Here is a 19,413-nt window from a genome sequence, read left to right on the forward strand (position 1 = left end):
CTCCTGGATTTGTTTGTATTCTTGTGAGCATTTTGTTCAGTCTTCTGGCCTTGACAGCTGTACCTTTCACTTCCTCACAGAATACCTTCCAGGACAATAGTTTTGTCTGGTTAATTGCATGGTTGTATTTGGCAAGGGCCTTCTGATATTTCGTCTATTAGCCTTTCCTTCTTGCAAAGTTAAACAGTCTTCTTGCCTGCTTCCTAGTACAATCCTTTTTGTGCACTTCTTGATTGTTGGACAGTTTTTCAAGTTTGAAGTCATCATGCCAGATATTACTTCACCTACCATTTCCTCTAAATATACTGGATTTCTTATTGAAGTTTTAACTTCACATAAGTGTGAGTTTGGATCTTTCCTATATGAGTCTTAGTCTGTTTCCTTGGATTCCCATAGGCCATGGTCTGTGTAACACCCATTTCAAAGCCAAAATTATTATACATGTGGGCACATGAGGACGGCTCCCCTGCCAGGTGAGGATGGCTCCACTGCCACATATAACTGTTTGACGTAACTAACCACTATGATGCACCCAAAAGTTATGTCAGTTACTTTATCTCTTCTTCTATTCCTGAAGATAAGTTCAAGACTAGTATTCAAGATTTCTAAATTGCTTCCCAATAGGTATTCAGTTACGTACTCAGCTCTGCTGTTGGTGTTCCTGCTTCCCACACCAGGTTGTGCGCATTGGCATCACAACGAATCAACAGTCATTCATTCATCTGCAAGCAGCTGTCTACCAATCTTCTCATTACTTGGGAAGGAAAAGCACTGTCCTCCTAAGGAAGGTACACTAAGGCCAACACAAATTCCTCTGTGTTTACTTCCTTACCCTCTTTCATCCTGATGGTCACTAAGTCCTTCAAGAAGCAGTTCATCACTGGCATTAATGAAATTCCATTCTTGATATAAATCAATGTTCTGTTGTTTTTTAGATTCTAGCAAAAATCAGTTTACCTCCAGTTCCTCCAAGGCCTGACATGCACTCTTTATATAAAGAGAATTCCTGGATCATTGTTATCTCCACCTCCTGTCTTTCCAGAATCAACTCCAATGGCACTTACTCCCTTAGTGTACTGCAGGTTTATCTGTAATGCTTCCAGCCACCAGCTTGCCACCACTGTCACTTCCAATGACCGTAATTTCCTTGACAGAAACCTGCAACAAGTTCTAGGTCCTGTGCTGGCAATGCCTTCAGAGATTTCTCACTGACTTCCACCACACGGGTTTTGCCATCAGATATAACCTTCCAGTTATTACCCATTATAGTCACTTATCCAGACTTTTGGGTTCTGCACCTGTTCTTTTGCAGACAGGGTCTTTGGAGGAACATAATTATGAAGTTTTGGTATCCAAATTGTCCACTTCTTCTGACTGGTTTGATGCAGCCCACCATGAATTCCTCTCCTTTACCAACCTTAAAGTAGCAATTGCACCCTATGTCTTTAATTATTTGATGGATATACCCCATCTCTGTCTTCCTCTACAGTTTTACTCTCTATACTTCCCTCTAGTAACATGGAAGTTGTTCCATGATGCCTTAACAGATGTCTTGTCATTCTGCGCCTTCTTGTTGTCAGTGATTTTAGTATGTTCCTTTCCTTGCCGATTCTGCAGAGAACCTCCTCATTTCTTACCTTATCAGTCCACCTAATTTTCAACATTCTTTGTAGCAGCACATCTCAAAGGCTTTGATTCTCTTCTGTTCTGGATTTCCTGCAGTCCAAGTCTCAGTACCATATATGCTGTGCTCCAAACGTGCACTCTCAGAAATTTCTTCCTCAAGTTAAGACCTATGTCTGATACTAGCAGACGTCTCTTGATCAGGAATGAATTTTTCACCAGTGCTAGTTTGCTTTTTACGTCCTCATTGCCCCATCCGTCATAAGTTATTTTGCTACCTAGATAGCAGAATTCTTTAACTTTGTCTACTTCATGATCTCTAATTGTAATGTTAAGTCTCTTGCTGTTTTCATTTCTGCTACTTCTCACTACTTTTGTCTTTCTTTGATTTACTCTCATTCCAAATTCTGTTCTCATTAGACTGTTCATGCCATTCAACACATCATGCAATCCTACTTCACTTTCAGTGAAGATAACAATCTCATCAGCATATCATATTGTTGATATCCTTTCACCCTGAATTTTAATCCCACTCTTGACTCTTTCTTTTATTTTCCTCATTGCTTCTTTGATGTATAGATTGAACAGTAGGGGGGAAAGACTACATCCCTGTCTTACACCCTTTTTAATCTGAGCACTTCGATCTTGGTCTTCCAGTCTTATTGCTCCCTCTTTGTTCTTCTACAAATTGCATATCTCACACCTTTCCTGTAACTTACCCTTATTTTTCTCAGAATTTTGAACATCTTGGACCATTTTACATTGCTGAACAGTTATTTCCAGGTCAAAAAAATCCTGTTAATGTGTCTTGATTTTTCTTCTGTCTTGCTTCTATTATCAACTGCAACATCAGAACTGCCTCTCTGGGGCCTTTACCTTTCCCAAAGCCAAACTGATCATCATCTAACAGATCCTCAATTTTCTGTTCCATTCTTCTAAATAGTATTCTTGTTCGCAACTTGGAAGCATGAGCTTTTAAGCTTATTGTGCGATAATCCTTGCACTTGTCAGCTCTTGCTATCTTGCAATGCTGTCCTTTTACAGGCTATGTAGCAAGACAGAGGATTGTGGGCAAGCACCATTTCCAGATAGCACCGTGGCTCGAGGTCAGCTGTCTTCCATAACTATTAGTATCATTGTGTGGATGATCTTTTTCCAAAAGTCGCATGGTGTACTACAAGTCTCATATATTCTACATATCAACATGAAGAGTCATCTTGTTGCCACTTCTTCTAATTACTTTAGAAATTCTGATGGAATATTATCTATCCCTTGTGCCTTATTTGATCTTAAGTCTTCCAAAGCTCTTTTAAATTCTGATTCTAATAATGGGTCCCCTATCTCTTCCCTGTTGACTCCTGCTTCTTCTTCTATCACATCATCAGACATTGTAGAGGCCTTCAATGTACTCTTTCCACCTACCTGCTCTCTCCTCTGCACTTAGCAGCGGAATTCACATTGAACTCTTAATATTACTGCTCTTGCTTTTAATTTCACCAGAGGTTGTTTTGATTTTCCTATATGCTGAATCAAGTCCTTCCAATAATCATTTCTTTTCTTGATTTCTTATTTTTCAAGGAACCATTTTGCCTTAGTTTCCCTGCACTTCCTACTTATTTCTTTCCTAATTGACTTGTATTTCTGTATTCCTGAATTTCCCCGAACATTTTAGTGCTTCCTTATTTCACTGACCAGATGAAGTATGTCATCCATTATTCATGGTTTCTTCACAGTTGTCTTCCGTGTACCCACAGTTTTCTTTCCAACTTCTGTGATTACCCTCTTTTGAAGATGTCCATTCCTCTTCAACCATACTACCAACTGAGCTATTCATTATTGCAGCATCTATAGCTACAGAGAACTTCATTTCTTAGCACTTTTGTATCCCACTTCTTTGTACACCGTTTCTCCCTGACTAGTCTCCTTAGCTTTAGCCTACTCTTCGTCATTAGTAAATTGTGATGTGAGTCTATATCTGCTCCTAGGTACACCTTACAATCCAATATCTTTTTTTGGAATCTCTGCCTGACCATGATGTAATCTAACTGAAATTTTCCTGTATCGACCGGCTATTTCCAAATATACCTTCTCCTCTTGTGATTCTTCAATGGAGTATTTGCTATTGCTAACCGATATTTATTGCAGAACTCAACTGGTCTTTCTCCTTTTGTTTCTACTACCAAATTCATTTTCTCCCCAATCCTTCTTTCTGCTCCTTCTGCTATAACTGCATTCCAGTTCCCCATGACTATTCGATTTTCATCTCCCTTTACATACTGAATTACCCATTCAGTAACCTCATATATTTTTTATGTCCCTTCATCTTTGGCTTGCGATGTCGGCATGTACACCTGAACTATCACTGTCGGTGTTGGTTTGCTGTCGATTTGGATGAGAATAACCATATCACTGAACTGTTCACAGTGGCTCAACCTTTGCACTACTTTCCTGTTCATAGTGAATCCTACTCTCATTACACCATTTTCGGCAGCTGTTGATATTATTCTACTTTTGTCTGACCAGAAATCCTTGTTTTCCATCCATTTCACTTCACTGACCCCTACTATACATAGATTGAGCCATGGCAATTCCCTTTCCAGATTTTCTATCTTCGATATCACATTCAAACTTCTGACATCCCACACTCCAAATTGTAGAATGTTCCCTCCCGAAGATCTGAATGGGATACTATTCCAGAATCTTTTGCCAATGGAGAAATTATTATAGTACTTCTTCAATTACAGGCAACACATCCTGTGTATTTAATGCAGTTGTTTCCATAGCCTTCTGCATCCTCATGCTGTTGATCACTGCTCATTCTTCTGCCTTTATGGGGAGTTTCCCACCCCAAGAGCACGAGAGAGCCCTAAACTTCTATCCGCTCCTTTGTCACTTTGATGATGATGATGATGATGTTTGGTTTGTGGGGCAACTTCTTATGTCGGAAATCTTCAACCGCCATTGTCGATGATTTTTATTCAAAATTTAAGCACTGGCTTTGTTCTAACCCAGGGCTGAGGGTGTTTTCAGTACTAATCAAAGATGCTACCTATAGAACACGGGTGCATTTTGGGTATCATCTGATTATGCCAATTCACTGCTCCCTTCCCCTCACAGACAAATATTAGAGCACGTTTGTCTAGATAGATCCTTATGAATTTGGAGCCTAGACTCACATCCTTCCAAATCTTTTCAAAGAGAGCCATATGAACAGCTACTCCTGCTGCTAGGTGATACTGACCAGTAAATATCCCTGTTGGGTAACTGACATCCTAAAAGCCAATACTGTAGTACTGTAAGTACGTTTCCCCATTTACTGCCCCAACCCTTATCTTCACACAAACATGCAAATCTCAGCCCGTATAGTTAGTGCTACAATATGGAGATGTCTCCTGTAGAGTGTAGAGGAATAATGACGTAAGTGAAGCTCAAACTGACAATATCAAATAGGACACATAGCTACTAACTACATAGAGTAGGCACAGAGCAGAGGACAGACACATTTTAGGTTCATTAAGAGGTAGACTAAGCTACTGGACAAAGTTTCAGATGTATAAAAAAACCATACAAACACACATTATTACACATACAACTCGCACACACATGGTCATTTTCATCTTTGGACATTATGGTCTGGTTGTGGTGGGCAGCAGTCTCAGTTGAGGTGAGCAGTGGGGGGTATAGTACACCTGGATACTCCTCTCTCCTTCTCTGTTCCTCCCCTCTCCCCTTTCCTATCCAGCACAGCCTCCCAATGCTACACCAAAAAGCTCACCTACCTGTCCCCACCATGTCCATGCACACCCACACAGGCAGCACTACAGCATCTTCCCCCAAACACCACACTGCCCCTTCCCCTGTCCACCTCACACTCATCTGTACCCCTTCTACCCACAGCTACACTGCTCACCACTCTTGGGTTTTAGCATCCAGAGACAACAATTGCATGTGTGTGTGTGTGTGTGTGTGTGTTTCTAAATCTGAAGAAGAGCTTTGTCCAATAGCTAGCCTACTTTTAAATGTACATTTAAATTGCCTGTCTGCCATTCATACTACCTCTCTGTTGTGAGTAGCAATCATATCCTATTTCACATTGTTTGGGCTCCCCACTAGAGCAGATGCCCACCCCGATACCCACTAGAGCAGATGCCCACCCCGATAGCTGAGTGGTCAGCATGACGGATTGCCGTCCTGCGGGCCCGGGTTCGATTCCCAGCTGGGTCGGGTAGTTTCTCCGCTCAGGGACTGGATGTTGTGCTGGCTTCATCACATTTCATCCCCATCCAGTGCACAGGTTGCCCAATGTGGCATCAAATGTAATAAGACCTGCACCAAGGCAGCCGGACCTGCCCCGCAAGGGGCCTCCTGGCCAATGACGCCAAACACTCATTTCCATTTTACCAGAGCAGATTAAAGGAAAACTTCAAAGCAGTTCAGAAGCATGCTGCTAGATTTGTTACCAGTAGGTTCAGTCAAAATGCAAATATTATGGAAAGCATTATGAAATCAAATGGGAGTTACCAGAGATGGCTTTCTTATCTTTATTGAGAAAATTTAGAGCACTGGCATTTGCAGCTGAGTGGAGGACAATTCTACTGCTGCCAACATGTGTGTCATGTAATGACCACAAAGACAAGATAAGATAAATTATGGTTCATATGGAGGTGAATAGACAAATGTTTTTCCTTGACTCCATTTGTGAGTGGAATAGGATAGGAAATGACTAGTGGTATAAGGTAGCCTGTGCCATGCACCATATGATTTCAGCAGGAGTATGAGTGCAGAGTTGCCAGAGTGCACACAAAACATTCTCTTAATCTTTCATTTCATTCAACTTGATAAAAACTTTGCATCATTGAGAGAACAAAGACATAGCTTGTATTAAGCATTTTGATAGATGTGCAATGTTCTTTTTTTTCATTTTATGTTTATTTCCTGTTGTAATGCATAAGATTATATAGGAGAAGTTTATATTAATACATTTTATGATAACAAGACTGAGCTTGTGAAATGCTGAAAATATTTTAATTGTTCAATGTAAGTAAATGCATTTTCCAAACAAAATCTGAAGAATGCTTTCATCTGTCTCAAAGACTAATTTTCTCATAAATATTTGACATATCTTGAGTTAAATGGGACATTAATGCTCTGCCTGATATATAAAAGCTATGTTGACACACATTTTGTTATGAGAAATAGATTGCTGGATTTATAACTAACTTGTTGCTACATCTCTAAGTAGCCTGCTAGTTAAATACTTATTAAATAAAAATTTGTTATTTATCACAGTGAGGGAACCTATCTTCATTATAGGCCCAGCTATTCAAAGCAAGAAGATTACCAGCACAAAACTACATCAGGAATGCTGAATGACACTGCAAGCAGTGTAAAAAAAATTCTTTACTTTCGTATAGCCTGCAAACAGGAAGAATGTTCTGACTATTGCAGTGGTGTTGCAGACTGAACGAGCAACATAATAAGAGCAACAAACAAAATTACTGTACATAATTAACTCCCATCTCTTTTCAGTCCAAAACATTTTTGGGAAAATATATATCTTATAAAAGAATATTAAACTGGTTTTTTAACAATAAATTTTTAATAATCAGTGAGTTTGGTTTCTGTAGATGATTCTCTACAGAGGAAACAATTTATGATCTCATAAACTAGGTTCTGGCAGAATTAAACAAGAAACAAAGTACCTGTTGACATTTTATGTGACCTTGCCAAATTTTATGGAATTAAAGGCACATCCCTTGAATAGTTGAAGTTGTACTTCAACAATAGAGAACAGGAGGTCAAATTAACAAGTGATACTATGGGATATTCAGTAGGAAAGGTAATTTTGTCATAAATAAATGCACAGGTAATAATTAATAACATTTATTCACACTAGCACTAGGTACACTTGCAGAGAGAGATAAACAAGCTATGTATGACAGGTCTTCATTGTCAATGATAAGTTTGCTTATTTGATGCGGCCAATACCAATGAATTCAGTTTGTGATGCCACCACATCAGCCCCCTTTTTTTGAAACTTGGTGCCCCCTGTACATTGGGAAGATGGCACTTGACTTGTCTGCCAGTTTTTGTGGAAACAGCCAGTGCAGGTATGGGCAACTCCTGTTCTGCAGGTGTTGCTTCAGTGTCCTCCATGGTGCCAGGGTTTGAGCGAAACTGTCCGTATAAGTGTCAGCCCGAACATTGGAGTGCAATGTTGTGGGTTGCATAAGGATTGCACACTCACAGGTGAACACAGTTCGAGTTACACTTGTCTCCTATATGCCATTCTTGCAAATTTTAAAATGTTGCCCAGAGGGCAAAACAAAACATTGGTGTAATTCATTACCCCTGAGCCACACTTGGGAAGTTTTCTGCAGATATTTGTGCACAAACACTCTTGAATTTCCAAGTCTGACAGGGTTGGTACTTGGTAGACTGGCTGTTCCTCATTCTGGTGCTGAACTGTTGCACAAACTGTGTACTTAACACAGGGACAGCCGGCCATAAAGAAGCTGGCATGATTTGCCATAAATTAATTGTGAAGGAGAGCATTTTGTGTGTTCCTTCACTGTCATTCTCAATCTAAGCAGGATCAGAGACAGTGCTTCGGATTATGATGAGCAGCTACACATTAGGACAGTTTCAAGCATGCGGTATAAATGCTCTACCACCCCACTGCTGGCAAGCTAGCATATAGTGCGGAGGTGGTTGCAGGTGGAAAGGTAATTTTGTCATAAATAAATGCACAGGTAATAATTAATAACATTTATTCACACTAGCACTAGGTACACTTGCAGAGAGAGATATACAAGCTGTGCAGCTGCACAGTAATAGAAGTTCCTGGAAAAGTAGCCTTTCACATTGTCTCCCTCAGTCTGCAGCAGTGGTTTGTAGAATACCAAACATGGAGAACCACAAGTGCACCAGTGCTCTCACAACCGACTCGGAAGCTATGTCAGGGCCTGTGGTGATTTTTGCCCACCTGGTAAAATGACTGATGACTGTAACTAAACAATGATGTCCCAAAGAATACATTAGAGGGGCCACAATGTCCACATGTATATGCGAAAATCTTCCTGATGGCACTGGAATGTGGACAATTGGCACAATTCTTCTTATGCTGGCATACCAAGCATGCATGTGCCATAGTGTGATAGTCTTTTTGTATTCCAGGCCACACAACTTTGTTGGAGACTACTTTGGCTGGGGCTCGGATTCCTGGGTGGGCTAGATTATGCTGTGCACTGAAAACTTCAAGGTGAAATTGTTATAGCATGCAACACTGCTTCTCTGTTGCTACATTATACCAAATTCCATCAGGCACATTAGGAGCTGACACACATCTGAACGCCAATGCTTTGGCAGTTTCATAAGAGACAACATGAGACAAGTTTGTTTCAGCATGCTATATGGTACAAATCAGTTGTGAACTGTTTAATATACTCATCCTGCCAGCACTGATGCAGTGAGCTGTCTCTGTCTTGCTGAAAGAGAGCTGCTAGCAACTTGTGCTCCATAAAGATTGCAAGTGTCTCCCTTCGACAGATGGCTGGAAATGCTTGGTAGCTAAGTAGATAGTGAGCAATCTGCAGCCAATAGCACTCCATTTTTGCCGCTGTTGTGTCAAGTTTCCAGAAAAGAATGTGAGTGACTGCCATTTGCCATTACCTTTTGTTGAAGAGCTGCACTCACTGCTGTTTGGCTCTTATCAACCATAAGCACCATAGCGTGTCCCAGCATTGTTGCCTGTGGCAGATGTTTCTTTAGGTCATGGAAAGCTGCTTCAACCTCTTGAATCCACTGTATTTTATAATTTCCTGTACTATATTTACAGGTGAGTAATGCTGCGAGGGGCTCCTGGGCACAGCTAGATTAGACAAGTGGCATCTATAACAATTCAGCATACCGAGGTTGTAACAATTCAGCATACCGAGGTTGTGGGAGGGGGCATCTGTTGTACTGGTTTGATCCACTCTGTCAATAGTGACAAGCCTGTCCCACAGACAAGTATCCCAGTAATTTAACTTCAGCTTTCTCTCTTATGCAGTTTTCTGATGTTAATAATTATGCCATATTCTTGTACACAACAGAAAAGTTGCCGCAGATGTTCAACATGCTCTTCTACTGGGGCATATTAAAATGTCATCCATATAGCAGAATCTGAACAGTAATTCATGTAGCACCTCATCAATAAACTGCTCCCAAGTTTGGGCTGTGTTTCTGAGCCCATATAACATAAAGAAGTATTGAAACAAGGTGAATGGAGTGATCACTGCTGCTGTTTGATATCAGTTGACGTTGGGAGAATTTGAGAAAACACCTTGTTGCATTTTATAACACTGAATATTTTGGACTGGTAATGGTGCAATTAAAAACAACCACGTCGGGTACAGGGTAGTAGTCTGCAATTGCAAGGGAATTAAGTTCTCTATAGCCTCCATGAATTACCCTTTTAATGGGTCATGTGGTATGGGGAGCCCAAAGGACTATCAGAGCTAGTCAGAACACCTACTATCAGAATTCAATCAATCTCTGATTGCTCTGCAAGGAACGTCTCTGGGGGCCGTTAATGTGGATGGGAGGCGACAAGTTGACCTTGTGGCATGTGGATATGACGTTGAGCCACGTGTGTGCACTTCCTGGTGGCTCTGGCAATGTTGCTGAGTGCTGGAAAGTCCTGGAGCATGTTACGAAAAAGTAGTTCATATGGCAGCACTGTAATACTGCCTGTAGCATATGAATTGTTATGAGTCACAGAGTGCTTCTTGCATGATGTACACTTGTGCATTCCACACCACTGCGAGTATGAAATCGAATCATAATATCCTGACACAGATAACACAGTACAGGAACTGGAAATCTTTGTGCAGGAAGCTATGGGCACATTGTACTTCATTTGACACAATGTAAGCAATATCTTTTCTGTGGGTACTGGGATCGACAGTTGACCAGGTCCGGCATAAATCAAAAGTTATGTAGAAAGTCCACACCAATTATAGGACCTGTCATGTCTGCAATCACAAAGACAGATATCGAGAGCAAGTTGGAATCCAGATGTAATGTCACGTGCTTTTCATCATAGTTAGGAATTCTGAAGTTGGTTGCAGAAAGCATTTATTGCATAGCTGCCATTATTGTGTCACTACACTGCCAGCAGTGTGTGGCACTCCACCAGCAGCGTAGTGCTGTGTGGAAAGTTTGTGAGAATCATGTTCACCACCAGCATGTATGGATGATATGAGGGTTTTAACTGTGTGCTTTTTATAATCTACGTGCACTTTGCCAACTGTGTGCATTTTATCAAATGGATTTTTATCAAGATATACAAATGTGTAGTGTGCCTTGTATGCTTTGATGTTATGTAATGTATACAATTTTATAGCAAGTTCCATAAGATCAGATGACAGCAGCATTAAGACTGTTGAAACCAGTCATCTTGGAACAATAAGAGTCTACACTGCTATCACTGCATACGCAATTTGTTCATTTTGAACTGGGGAAACTTTCTATGACAAAATTCTCTTGGTTTCCTTTCCATATCAGGTTTAAATGCTTAGTCAAGTTTTTTACAACTTCCTCTATGGTCATAATTTTGAGCTGACTTCTGTAAGACACACTGTGGTGGTACTGTACATGTGAAAGGGTGGTCACATCATGCAAATTCCAAGGCATTTGCAAGGAGATATGTTAACAAATTTCCTTTTGGCTTTTGTCTTGGAATCTTAAGCCAACATTTAATGACTTTACCAACAAGAGTAGCTGGTATCATCAAAGACTCAGCCTTCATTCTATAAAGAACATTGTGTTTGTGATATTTTTTCTGGGATTAATCTTAACCCAGGGTTAATTTCTCACTGCCATTGGCATAAAATATTTTCAAAACACATGCTGAATGACAAGCTATAACTTTGTATTACTCCTTTAACATAATTTGTAAAACCTGACAGAGTTTATACATATTTCTATATTTTTTCTCTTTTTTTCTACAAATAATATCAGACATTCAACTTCCACTTCTGGATAAGACAGCCTCTAAATTTTTCCACGCATTATGGCCTTTGTCCCTGTTGTGCCTATGTTTTTTAATGTTATCTACACACCTTCCATTACATTGTCATCTGGGTCTTTTCTTGGCTCCTGTAATTCTACAAAGATCTCCCCTGATCTACCTATCAACAACTGACCTCACTACATGTCCCACACACCACCATTTGCTTTTCATTATCGCCGTGATTCTGTCTTCCACCCCATTCTGTTCCCTTATCTATCTGTTTCCTTCTCTCTCCTACTAATACCTAAAATACCTCTTATTACTCTGGTACTGTAATTCCTACATCTGTTTATCTTAAACCAGTTTTGATCCTTTAAAAGTAGTGTCATTAACACTGCAAAATGATTGTTAATCACTGAGATGCATAACATAAATGAAATGGCTGAGAAGTACTCTATAATTATCTTCATCAATTTCAGTTTCCTTTTTATATGATATAATTACTTCCATTATTTGCCATTCATGAAGAACATTCCTGTTTCTACTATTCAAGCACTACGATTTATCATGTAAAATGATCCATGGAATATGAAATGAACTAACTAAATGTAGCATTCTTAATTAATAGTTTTCCGTATTTGATTTGTTCTATATTATTATTTCAACCAGATTAATTTTTGTTTGTTCTTCCTTTCTTTTAATTTCTCTTAGACTATAATTTTCCTTCCTATACTGTGCATAAATAATTAGTTTAGTCTCCAATAGTTGTGTACAAGCTGTGTTTGCCAGTTCCATATTACTTTCTGTTGTCTTCTTCCTCTTCAGTCTAAAGTTATGGCTAGTGCTTGATATCAGCTTTCGTATATGCTGTGTGTAGGTACTGTATCCTTTTATTGCTACATGAGTTGTTGCATAACTTTTTATAATGCAATTTCTTGTCTCCTGGTAATATCATTCATGATAACTGATAGTAGGCTTTTCCAAGTTTCTTGAAATGCTCTATATCCTGTTTTCTTCAGAGTGGTTTTACACACTGACAAAATAGTTTTTTTTCTTGAGACTTTGTTACAATTTTTCAAGGAAAATCCTAAAATCCAATTTTCTTCATTCTGACATTTTTAATTAATGCTTTTTGCTCCAAGGTATATATTGTTCCACTCAGTTTTTGCCACTTTCTGTTTCTTGTCTCCATATACAATGTGGCAATCATTATTGATACTGATCTTTAACACTAACTTCTCATAACAATACTTCTTGTCTTCAGTTGGCACGCAGAGCCATTTTCACTATAATCAAGTTGTAATAATAATTTCTACCACTTCTACGATGTACTCTTATGTTTCATACTAGTTAGTTCAGATTCAGACATAGATACAGCACACATACTTCATTAATGTTTATAATTACTGTCTATACAGATTTTCTTTACACATACATTAAACACAATTTTACACAGAAATTATCAACAGAAGAAAAACAAATGCAAATTTTATGTCAATTTAACATTCAGTATTATGTATTTCACCAAAGAACTAAAATTAACATACTTTTGCAGCTTATTTGAATCATCACAGTCACTCTTCTGGGCCAGCTTTGGCATGATTGGACTGGACAGCTTCGAACTAACAGGAATCAAAACATATACTCGATTCTGGGGACTGCTAATGTTTGGTTCATACTCGGTGATCAATGTGATTGTCTTACTGAACCTCCTCATAGCTATGATGTCCAATTCATATGCTATGATAGATGTGAGTACCCATTTTCTGTTTTTGTCAGATCAAATTAATTGTCAGAAAAATAACACAAATAGTGACTATTTATTATTTTGCAGGAGCACTCTGACACGGAATGGAAATTTGCCCGTACTCGGCTCTGGATGAGCTATTTTGAAGAAAGTGCTACACTACCACCACCATTCAATATACTACCCACACCAAAACTCATTTTTAAGTTACTTGGGCTGCGCAAAAGGGACAAGCTTCGTAGAATGTCATCAAAGGTAAGGTAAATTTAAAATTCCACAATTCACATCCAAAAATAATACAGCGTCAATCATGGTATACTAATACATTATGTGTTTGTGACAATTTTGTTATATGTGTTTAGTATTATTGCATGAAGAGAAAGCCTTAATCATCACATATGCATGCAATATCAGTTACACATGAAACTTCCTGGCAGATTCCTTCATATCAGCGCACACTCCGCTGCAGAGTGAAAATCTCATTCTGGAAATCAGTTACACATGATTGATAAGTGTAGTAATTCTTACACACTGGAGCTCCAGAAGTCAACACTGTTCAGTGCGGGGAAACTCAGTATGTTCATGAATACATGTGCTAACATGTCTCAGCAGCAATCAGTGATAAGGACAATATGGCTTTCATGCTAATGCAACTGTCTAAAATTAGGTACAGAAAATGCAAAGCAAATAAATAAAGCAGTGGCAAAAAATTGGACTGATATTTTGGGACAGCAGAACTGAGTCTGTGTCACCTGCCTGATTTATGTTTACAAAGGTTCTGTTAATCAGTTCAGCTGATTGACAGTATGGTTCCTTCAACAAGATTTCAGGCACTTTCTAGTCCTATCTTTGGAAAAATAATGGCTCTGTCATCTTATACATGGTATTCCAGAAGAAAAGGGCAATGTTCAGGGCACATGGCAGTTACAATCATTTGAAGCAAAAATCATTACATGGGCATATGCCCTGTTCTGATGGTTTCTGTGATAGAACACATTTAAGTTACATTGTTATTTATTTTCTGTTTTATTCAATATACCGTCATGTTTATACATTTACAACTGTTTCTAACACAATCACCTCTAAACGTAATCATACATATCACATTACATAAATGTTTGAATATCTGATAGTCAACTTCAATGCATTTGTGCACTCTTTGCAAAACATGTTGTGTGATTGTCTGAGTGCCTCTGCACATTCCTTAATGAGGGCAGCAGTGTCCATGATGCAACCAACCATTACATCTAGCGTACTTACCTCTAATTTGTAGACCTCAGACTACATCCAACTCCATAAACAAAAATCTGATGGTATAAGATCTGGCAACCTGGCAGTCTGTTGCATGTGCTAGACGAGTTAGGATAGGGATGTACAGACTTGCTAGAACCATGGACCGCAAAGCCCCCACTGGGATGGGGTAGGGATGGGGGGAGAGGGTGTACAAGTAGTTTACATCATTTGTTTTATAAATGTAAACCTGCTGGAATATGCCACTTAGTAATCTCCACAAGAACCCACTTGAGTGGCAGGCCGCAATCAGATCAATGGCACATCACATGTAGCCCGGTGGCCACTGTCTGTGCATCTCTGACTTAGGGGTCCGCGGCTCGTGGCCTTGCGGTAGTGTTCTAGCTTCCCGCGTACGGGGTCCCGGGTTTGATTCCCGGCGGGGTCAGGGATTTTCTCTGCCTCGAGATGACTGGGTGTTGTGTGTCTTTCATCCTCATTTACTCGCAAGTCGCTGTAGTGGCGTTAAAGAACTTGTGGAACAGCAGCCAAACCGCCCCGCATGGGGTCTCCCGGCCACCAATGCCATATGCTCATTTTTTTCTGACTTAGGGTCTCTGATGGTCAGTGGAAGTACAGAGTATAAGTTGCTTTTGAAAGAGTTTAAAAAATTTTGTGAGACTGATCTAGGGACTCATAATATGTATGCAAATGCTTGAGTACATAGGCAAAATACCTGCACTAGATTTTGTGAACTCTTAACTACAATGTGAAGTTGAAGACTCATAAATCCTTGCATGATGTTGTGGAATTCCAATATTTTTCTTAGTTTTTAAACAGTCTTGTGATTATCTCATGAAAAGACACAAACAAAAAATTTAAATTATAGAATTGCAACTATAAGTGCTGAACTATTGATAATACACAAAGCCTATCATTGTCTTGTTGCACTCCTAATTCATACAAATGTGTAAAATAAATGTTTTATTTAGTTAAGTATAGCCACACTGTGTCAAGGACTATTACTTTGCACCACTCATATCATGCGCACAATTTAACTAATTTCCTGGACATATCAGGAGAGAAACTGTGCAATGTAACAGGTGTGTGGCTGAGACCTGAATGCAAATGATGCTAATGAAATTTGAAGCCAGTCAAACATTTTATTTAGCCCATTCATTACACTATTCATTACACAGTTATAAGGTTGTACAGTAACCTACATGGGTATCTATCTTGAGGGTTATATATTTTGCTAGTGCCTATGTTGGTTACCCAATGGAAATAGCTGTAGGACTTCAAGGTACATCCTTGTTCATTTTTGGTAGAGCATATAAATAATATGGCACTGGTGCCTCCGATTTAAAATGCTTCACAATGCCTTGTGGCAATTTTAAGTTGTATCATTTAGAACTGTCACTATTTGCTCTGTGTTGTCAGTTTTGGACAAGTTTTGGTGATGAGAGTTCATACCCTTGACAAGAACCGAATATGCTCTTCCACCTATCTCTGTAAGACATAAGACTCAACCGGAAACATAAACTGGCACTGACTGAGCACATATTAATGGAAGAGTAAGCATATGATTTCATGAAGATGTTCATTATCTGTCCAGGAAGTGGTTTCTGGACAGTAGGAAATTGAAATAAATGTGACACCAAATATCATTAACCATGATAGGGGTTTTGATTTCAGAGCAGCTTCCAACCTAATTACATGGGAGTAACAACAGGCAGAGTTGTGACAACTAGTGCAAGGTGACAGCCACATAGACACTGGGAAGTAGTTAAATGCTTGCGGAGCAGCTATTATGAGGATTTTAAATGTCTACCACTGATAATGGCTATATATGGAGATAGACTGCAAGACAGAGGCACTTCCCAAAAGACGGAAGGGGAGTAATACACTTTCTGAAATTATCATGTACACTGCAAAATGATGTGGCGAGAAGTCTATGAAGATTCTATTTGCATTTGTACACTGCCAGTGCTTTAATGTCCATACTCCTGATTCTCTCATTGACAAAATTTCAGTCCTTTTCAATATTTGTGCACTTCTGAATACAATAAATCCCTAAAATGTTCAGAGTTATCCATTTTGTCAGGATAGACATTATACAAAAGCGGTATTTCTCACTTAATGATGCTACTGTTATTAATTGGAATAGTTCTGCTTAGTAATACTCTTGCTGTTGCCAAGCCCTCTGCTATTAACACTCTGATTCACAAATAGAAAATTAATTCAATTTATTAACTCATTTTTCTATCTGTACTCATGCTCATAAATTAAGGATACTGCTGATACATGGTGAAACAACGCTTTGGTGGGTGGTTTGTGGGTTTAAATCACCTCGGGGTATGACCACGCGGTGCATTTGACCTCTGGTCGTCGCACGGTGGTGCTGGCAACAGTCCACATATTCACAGGTGTGTTGGTGCATGTCAGAGTACAGTGCAATGAGTAAGTGTGCAGACGTTTTCAGAGGTGCTCATGGTGACTGTGTTAAAAATGGCTCAAAGAACACATATTTATGATGTTATGGGGGGTAGAATACTAGAGCGACTGGAGGCTGGTCAAACACAGCAGGTCGTAGCACAGGCCCTCCATGAGACACAAAGTGTAATCTCAAAATTATGGCAATGATTCCAGCAGGAAACGTATCCAGGCACTACAGTACAGGATGTCCACAGTGTACAACACCACAAGAAAACCGATATCTCACCGTCAGTGCTTGCAGACGGCCACAGAGTACTGCAGATAGCCTTACTCGGGACCCTACTGCAGCTACTGGAACAGTTGTCTCCATACACACAGTCTACAGACGACTGAACAGACATGGTTTATTCACCCGGAGACCTGCAAGGTGCATTCCACTGACCCCTGATCACAGGAGAGCCCATAAAGCTTGGTGTCAAGAACACAGTACATGGTCATTGGAACAATGGTCCCACATTCACGGACGAGTCCAGGTATAGTCTGAACAGCGATACTTGCTGGGTTTTCAACTGGCATGAACCAGGAACCAGATACCAACCCCTTAATGTCCTTAAAAGGGACCTGTATGGAGGTCATAGTTTATGGTGTGGGGTTGGACTATGATTGGTGCATGTACACCCCTACATGTCTTTGACAGAGGAACTGTAATAGGTCAGGTGTGTCGAGATGTAATTTTGCACCAGTATGTCCGCCTTTTCGGGGGTGCAGTGTGTCCCACCTTCCTCCTGATGGATTATAACACACAGCCCCACCGAGCTGCCATCGTGGAGGAGTACCTTGAGATAGAAGATATCAGGTGAAAGAGTGGCCTGCCTGTTCTCCAGACCTAAACCCCATCGAGCACGTCTGGGATGCTCTTGGTCGACATATAACTGCACGTCTTCAAACCCCTACAACACTTCAGGTCGACGTATAACTGCACGTCTTCAAACCCCTACAACACTTCAGGAGCTCTGACAGGCACTGGTGCAAGAATGGGAGGCTACACCCCAGCAGCTGCTTGAACACCTGATCCAGAGTATGCCAACCCGTTGTGTGGCTTGTGTATGTGTGCATGGTGATCATATCCCATATTGATGTCAGGGCACATGGACAGGAAACAGTGGCATTTTGTAGCACGTGTGTTTCGGGACAGTTTTCTCAAACTTATCACCAATACTGTGGATTTACAGAACTGTGTTGTGTGTGTTCCCTATGTGCCTATGCTATTAGTGCCAGTTTTGTGCAGTGTCACATTGCGTGGCACCACATGCTAGTGTCACATTGCGTGGCACCACATGCTAGTGTCACATTGTGTGGCACCACATGCTGCAATTATCCTTAATTTATGAGCATGAGTGTACATTGTCTGACAACACACTAAATTACTGTTATGGATAAATACAGCTTTAATCTTAATTCTGTTGTTCTCTAAATGTGTGTACAAATTCTGTACTGATGCATGTCCCAAATTACACTAGCATACTCCTAACTGCAAATGGGAGTGAAACACCCAATCATACTTCAGGATATGTGCTAGCCTGTGCACATAATATGAATATAAATGTGACATGCTGATAACAAACAGAATGGAAAAAAAATCAACTCAGGCAATAAACACACTATCATTATACTGCATATAACAGGAACATCAGCATTATCAATATGAGTGACAATAACATTACCATGGTGTTTCAGTTGTCTTCATATGCTATTTACATTTCAGCGCAAGGAACGAAAAGAGAAGGAACGTGATTACCGCTACACAGCTGTAATGCGATCACTTGTTTGGAGATATGTGTCTGCTATGCACAGGCATGCTGAAGAAAATCCTGTCACAGAGGATGATATTAATGAAGTTAAAGGAGAAATTTCTGCAATGAAATGCCAGATGCTTGAAGTCTTCCGAAAGAATGGAATGGATGTCACTAGCGCTGACACAAGAGAGAAAGGTAAAGTATCATTATGTAAACATTTTTACTTGCATATGTTTGTACAATTGCTCTACAGGAGAAAAATGGTAAAACTAAATTCTCATCTGAAAATTTGGTCAGAGAGCTTACACAAAGCATCCCTCCTCAGAGTCATCAGGCATACCACTGTGGCTTGCACTGATTGTTACCGTGACCTGCAGGTTTTACTGTCCCCATTACTACATATCAATAAAACAAACATCGCACAAGACTAATTTGGGGGCTCCCCATCAAATAGTCATGTAAAATTTTGTTTTAAAAATAATTTTGTTTGTAATGGGAAACAAAATGGTACTTTATGTTGAAAGTAGACTTTGCATGAAATATGTAATGAGCAATATCTGTTTGGGCTGACACCAGGTAAACACTGC

At 39.8% G+C, this 19,413-nt stretch overlaps 1 protein-coding gene across 1 annotated transcript in view; it reads left to right on the top strand.

The window, feature by feature from the left end:
• Positions 1–19,413, top strand: part of LOC126095764 (transient-receptor-potential-like protein) — a 191,057-nt gene that overhangs the window by 88,089 nt on the left and 83,555 nt on the right. Inside the window, exons 13-15 of the mRNA XM_049910569.1 lie at positions 13,173–13,368; positions 13,452–13,619; positions 18,796–19,021. Of these exons, the coding sequence (XP_049766526.1) occupies positions 13,173–13,368; positions 13,452–13,619; positions 18,796–19,021 (590 nt within the window). The remainder of the gene's footprint in view (positions 1–13,172; positions 13,369–13,451; positions 13,620–18,795; positions 19,022–19,413) is intronic.

This window comes from Schistocerca cancellata, chromosome 8 (assembly GCF_023864275.1).
Source record: "Schistocerca cancellata isolate TAMUIC-IGC-003103 chromosome 8, iqSchCanc2.1, whole genome shotgun sequence".
Taxonomy (NCBI): domain Eukaryota; kingdom Metazoa; phylum Arthropoda; class Insecta; order Orthoptera; family Acrididae; genus Schistocerca; species Schistocerca cancellata.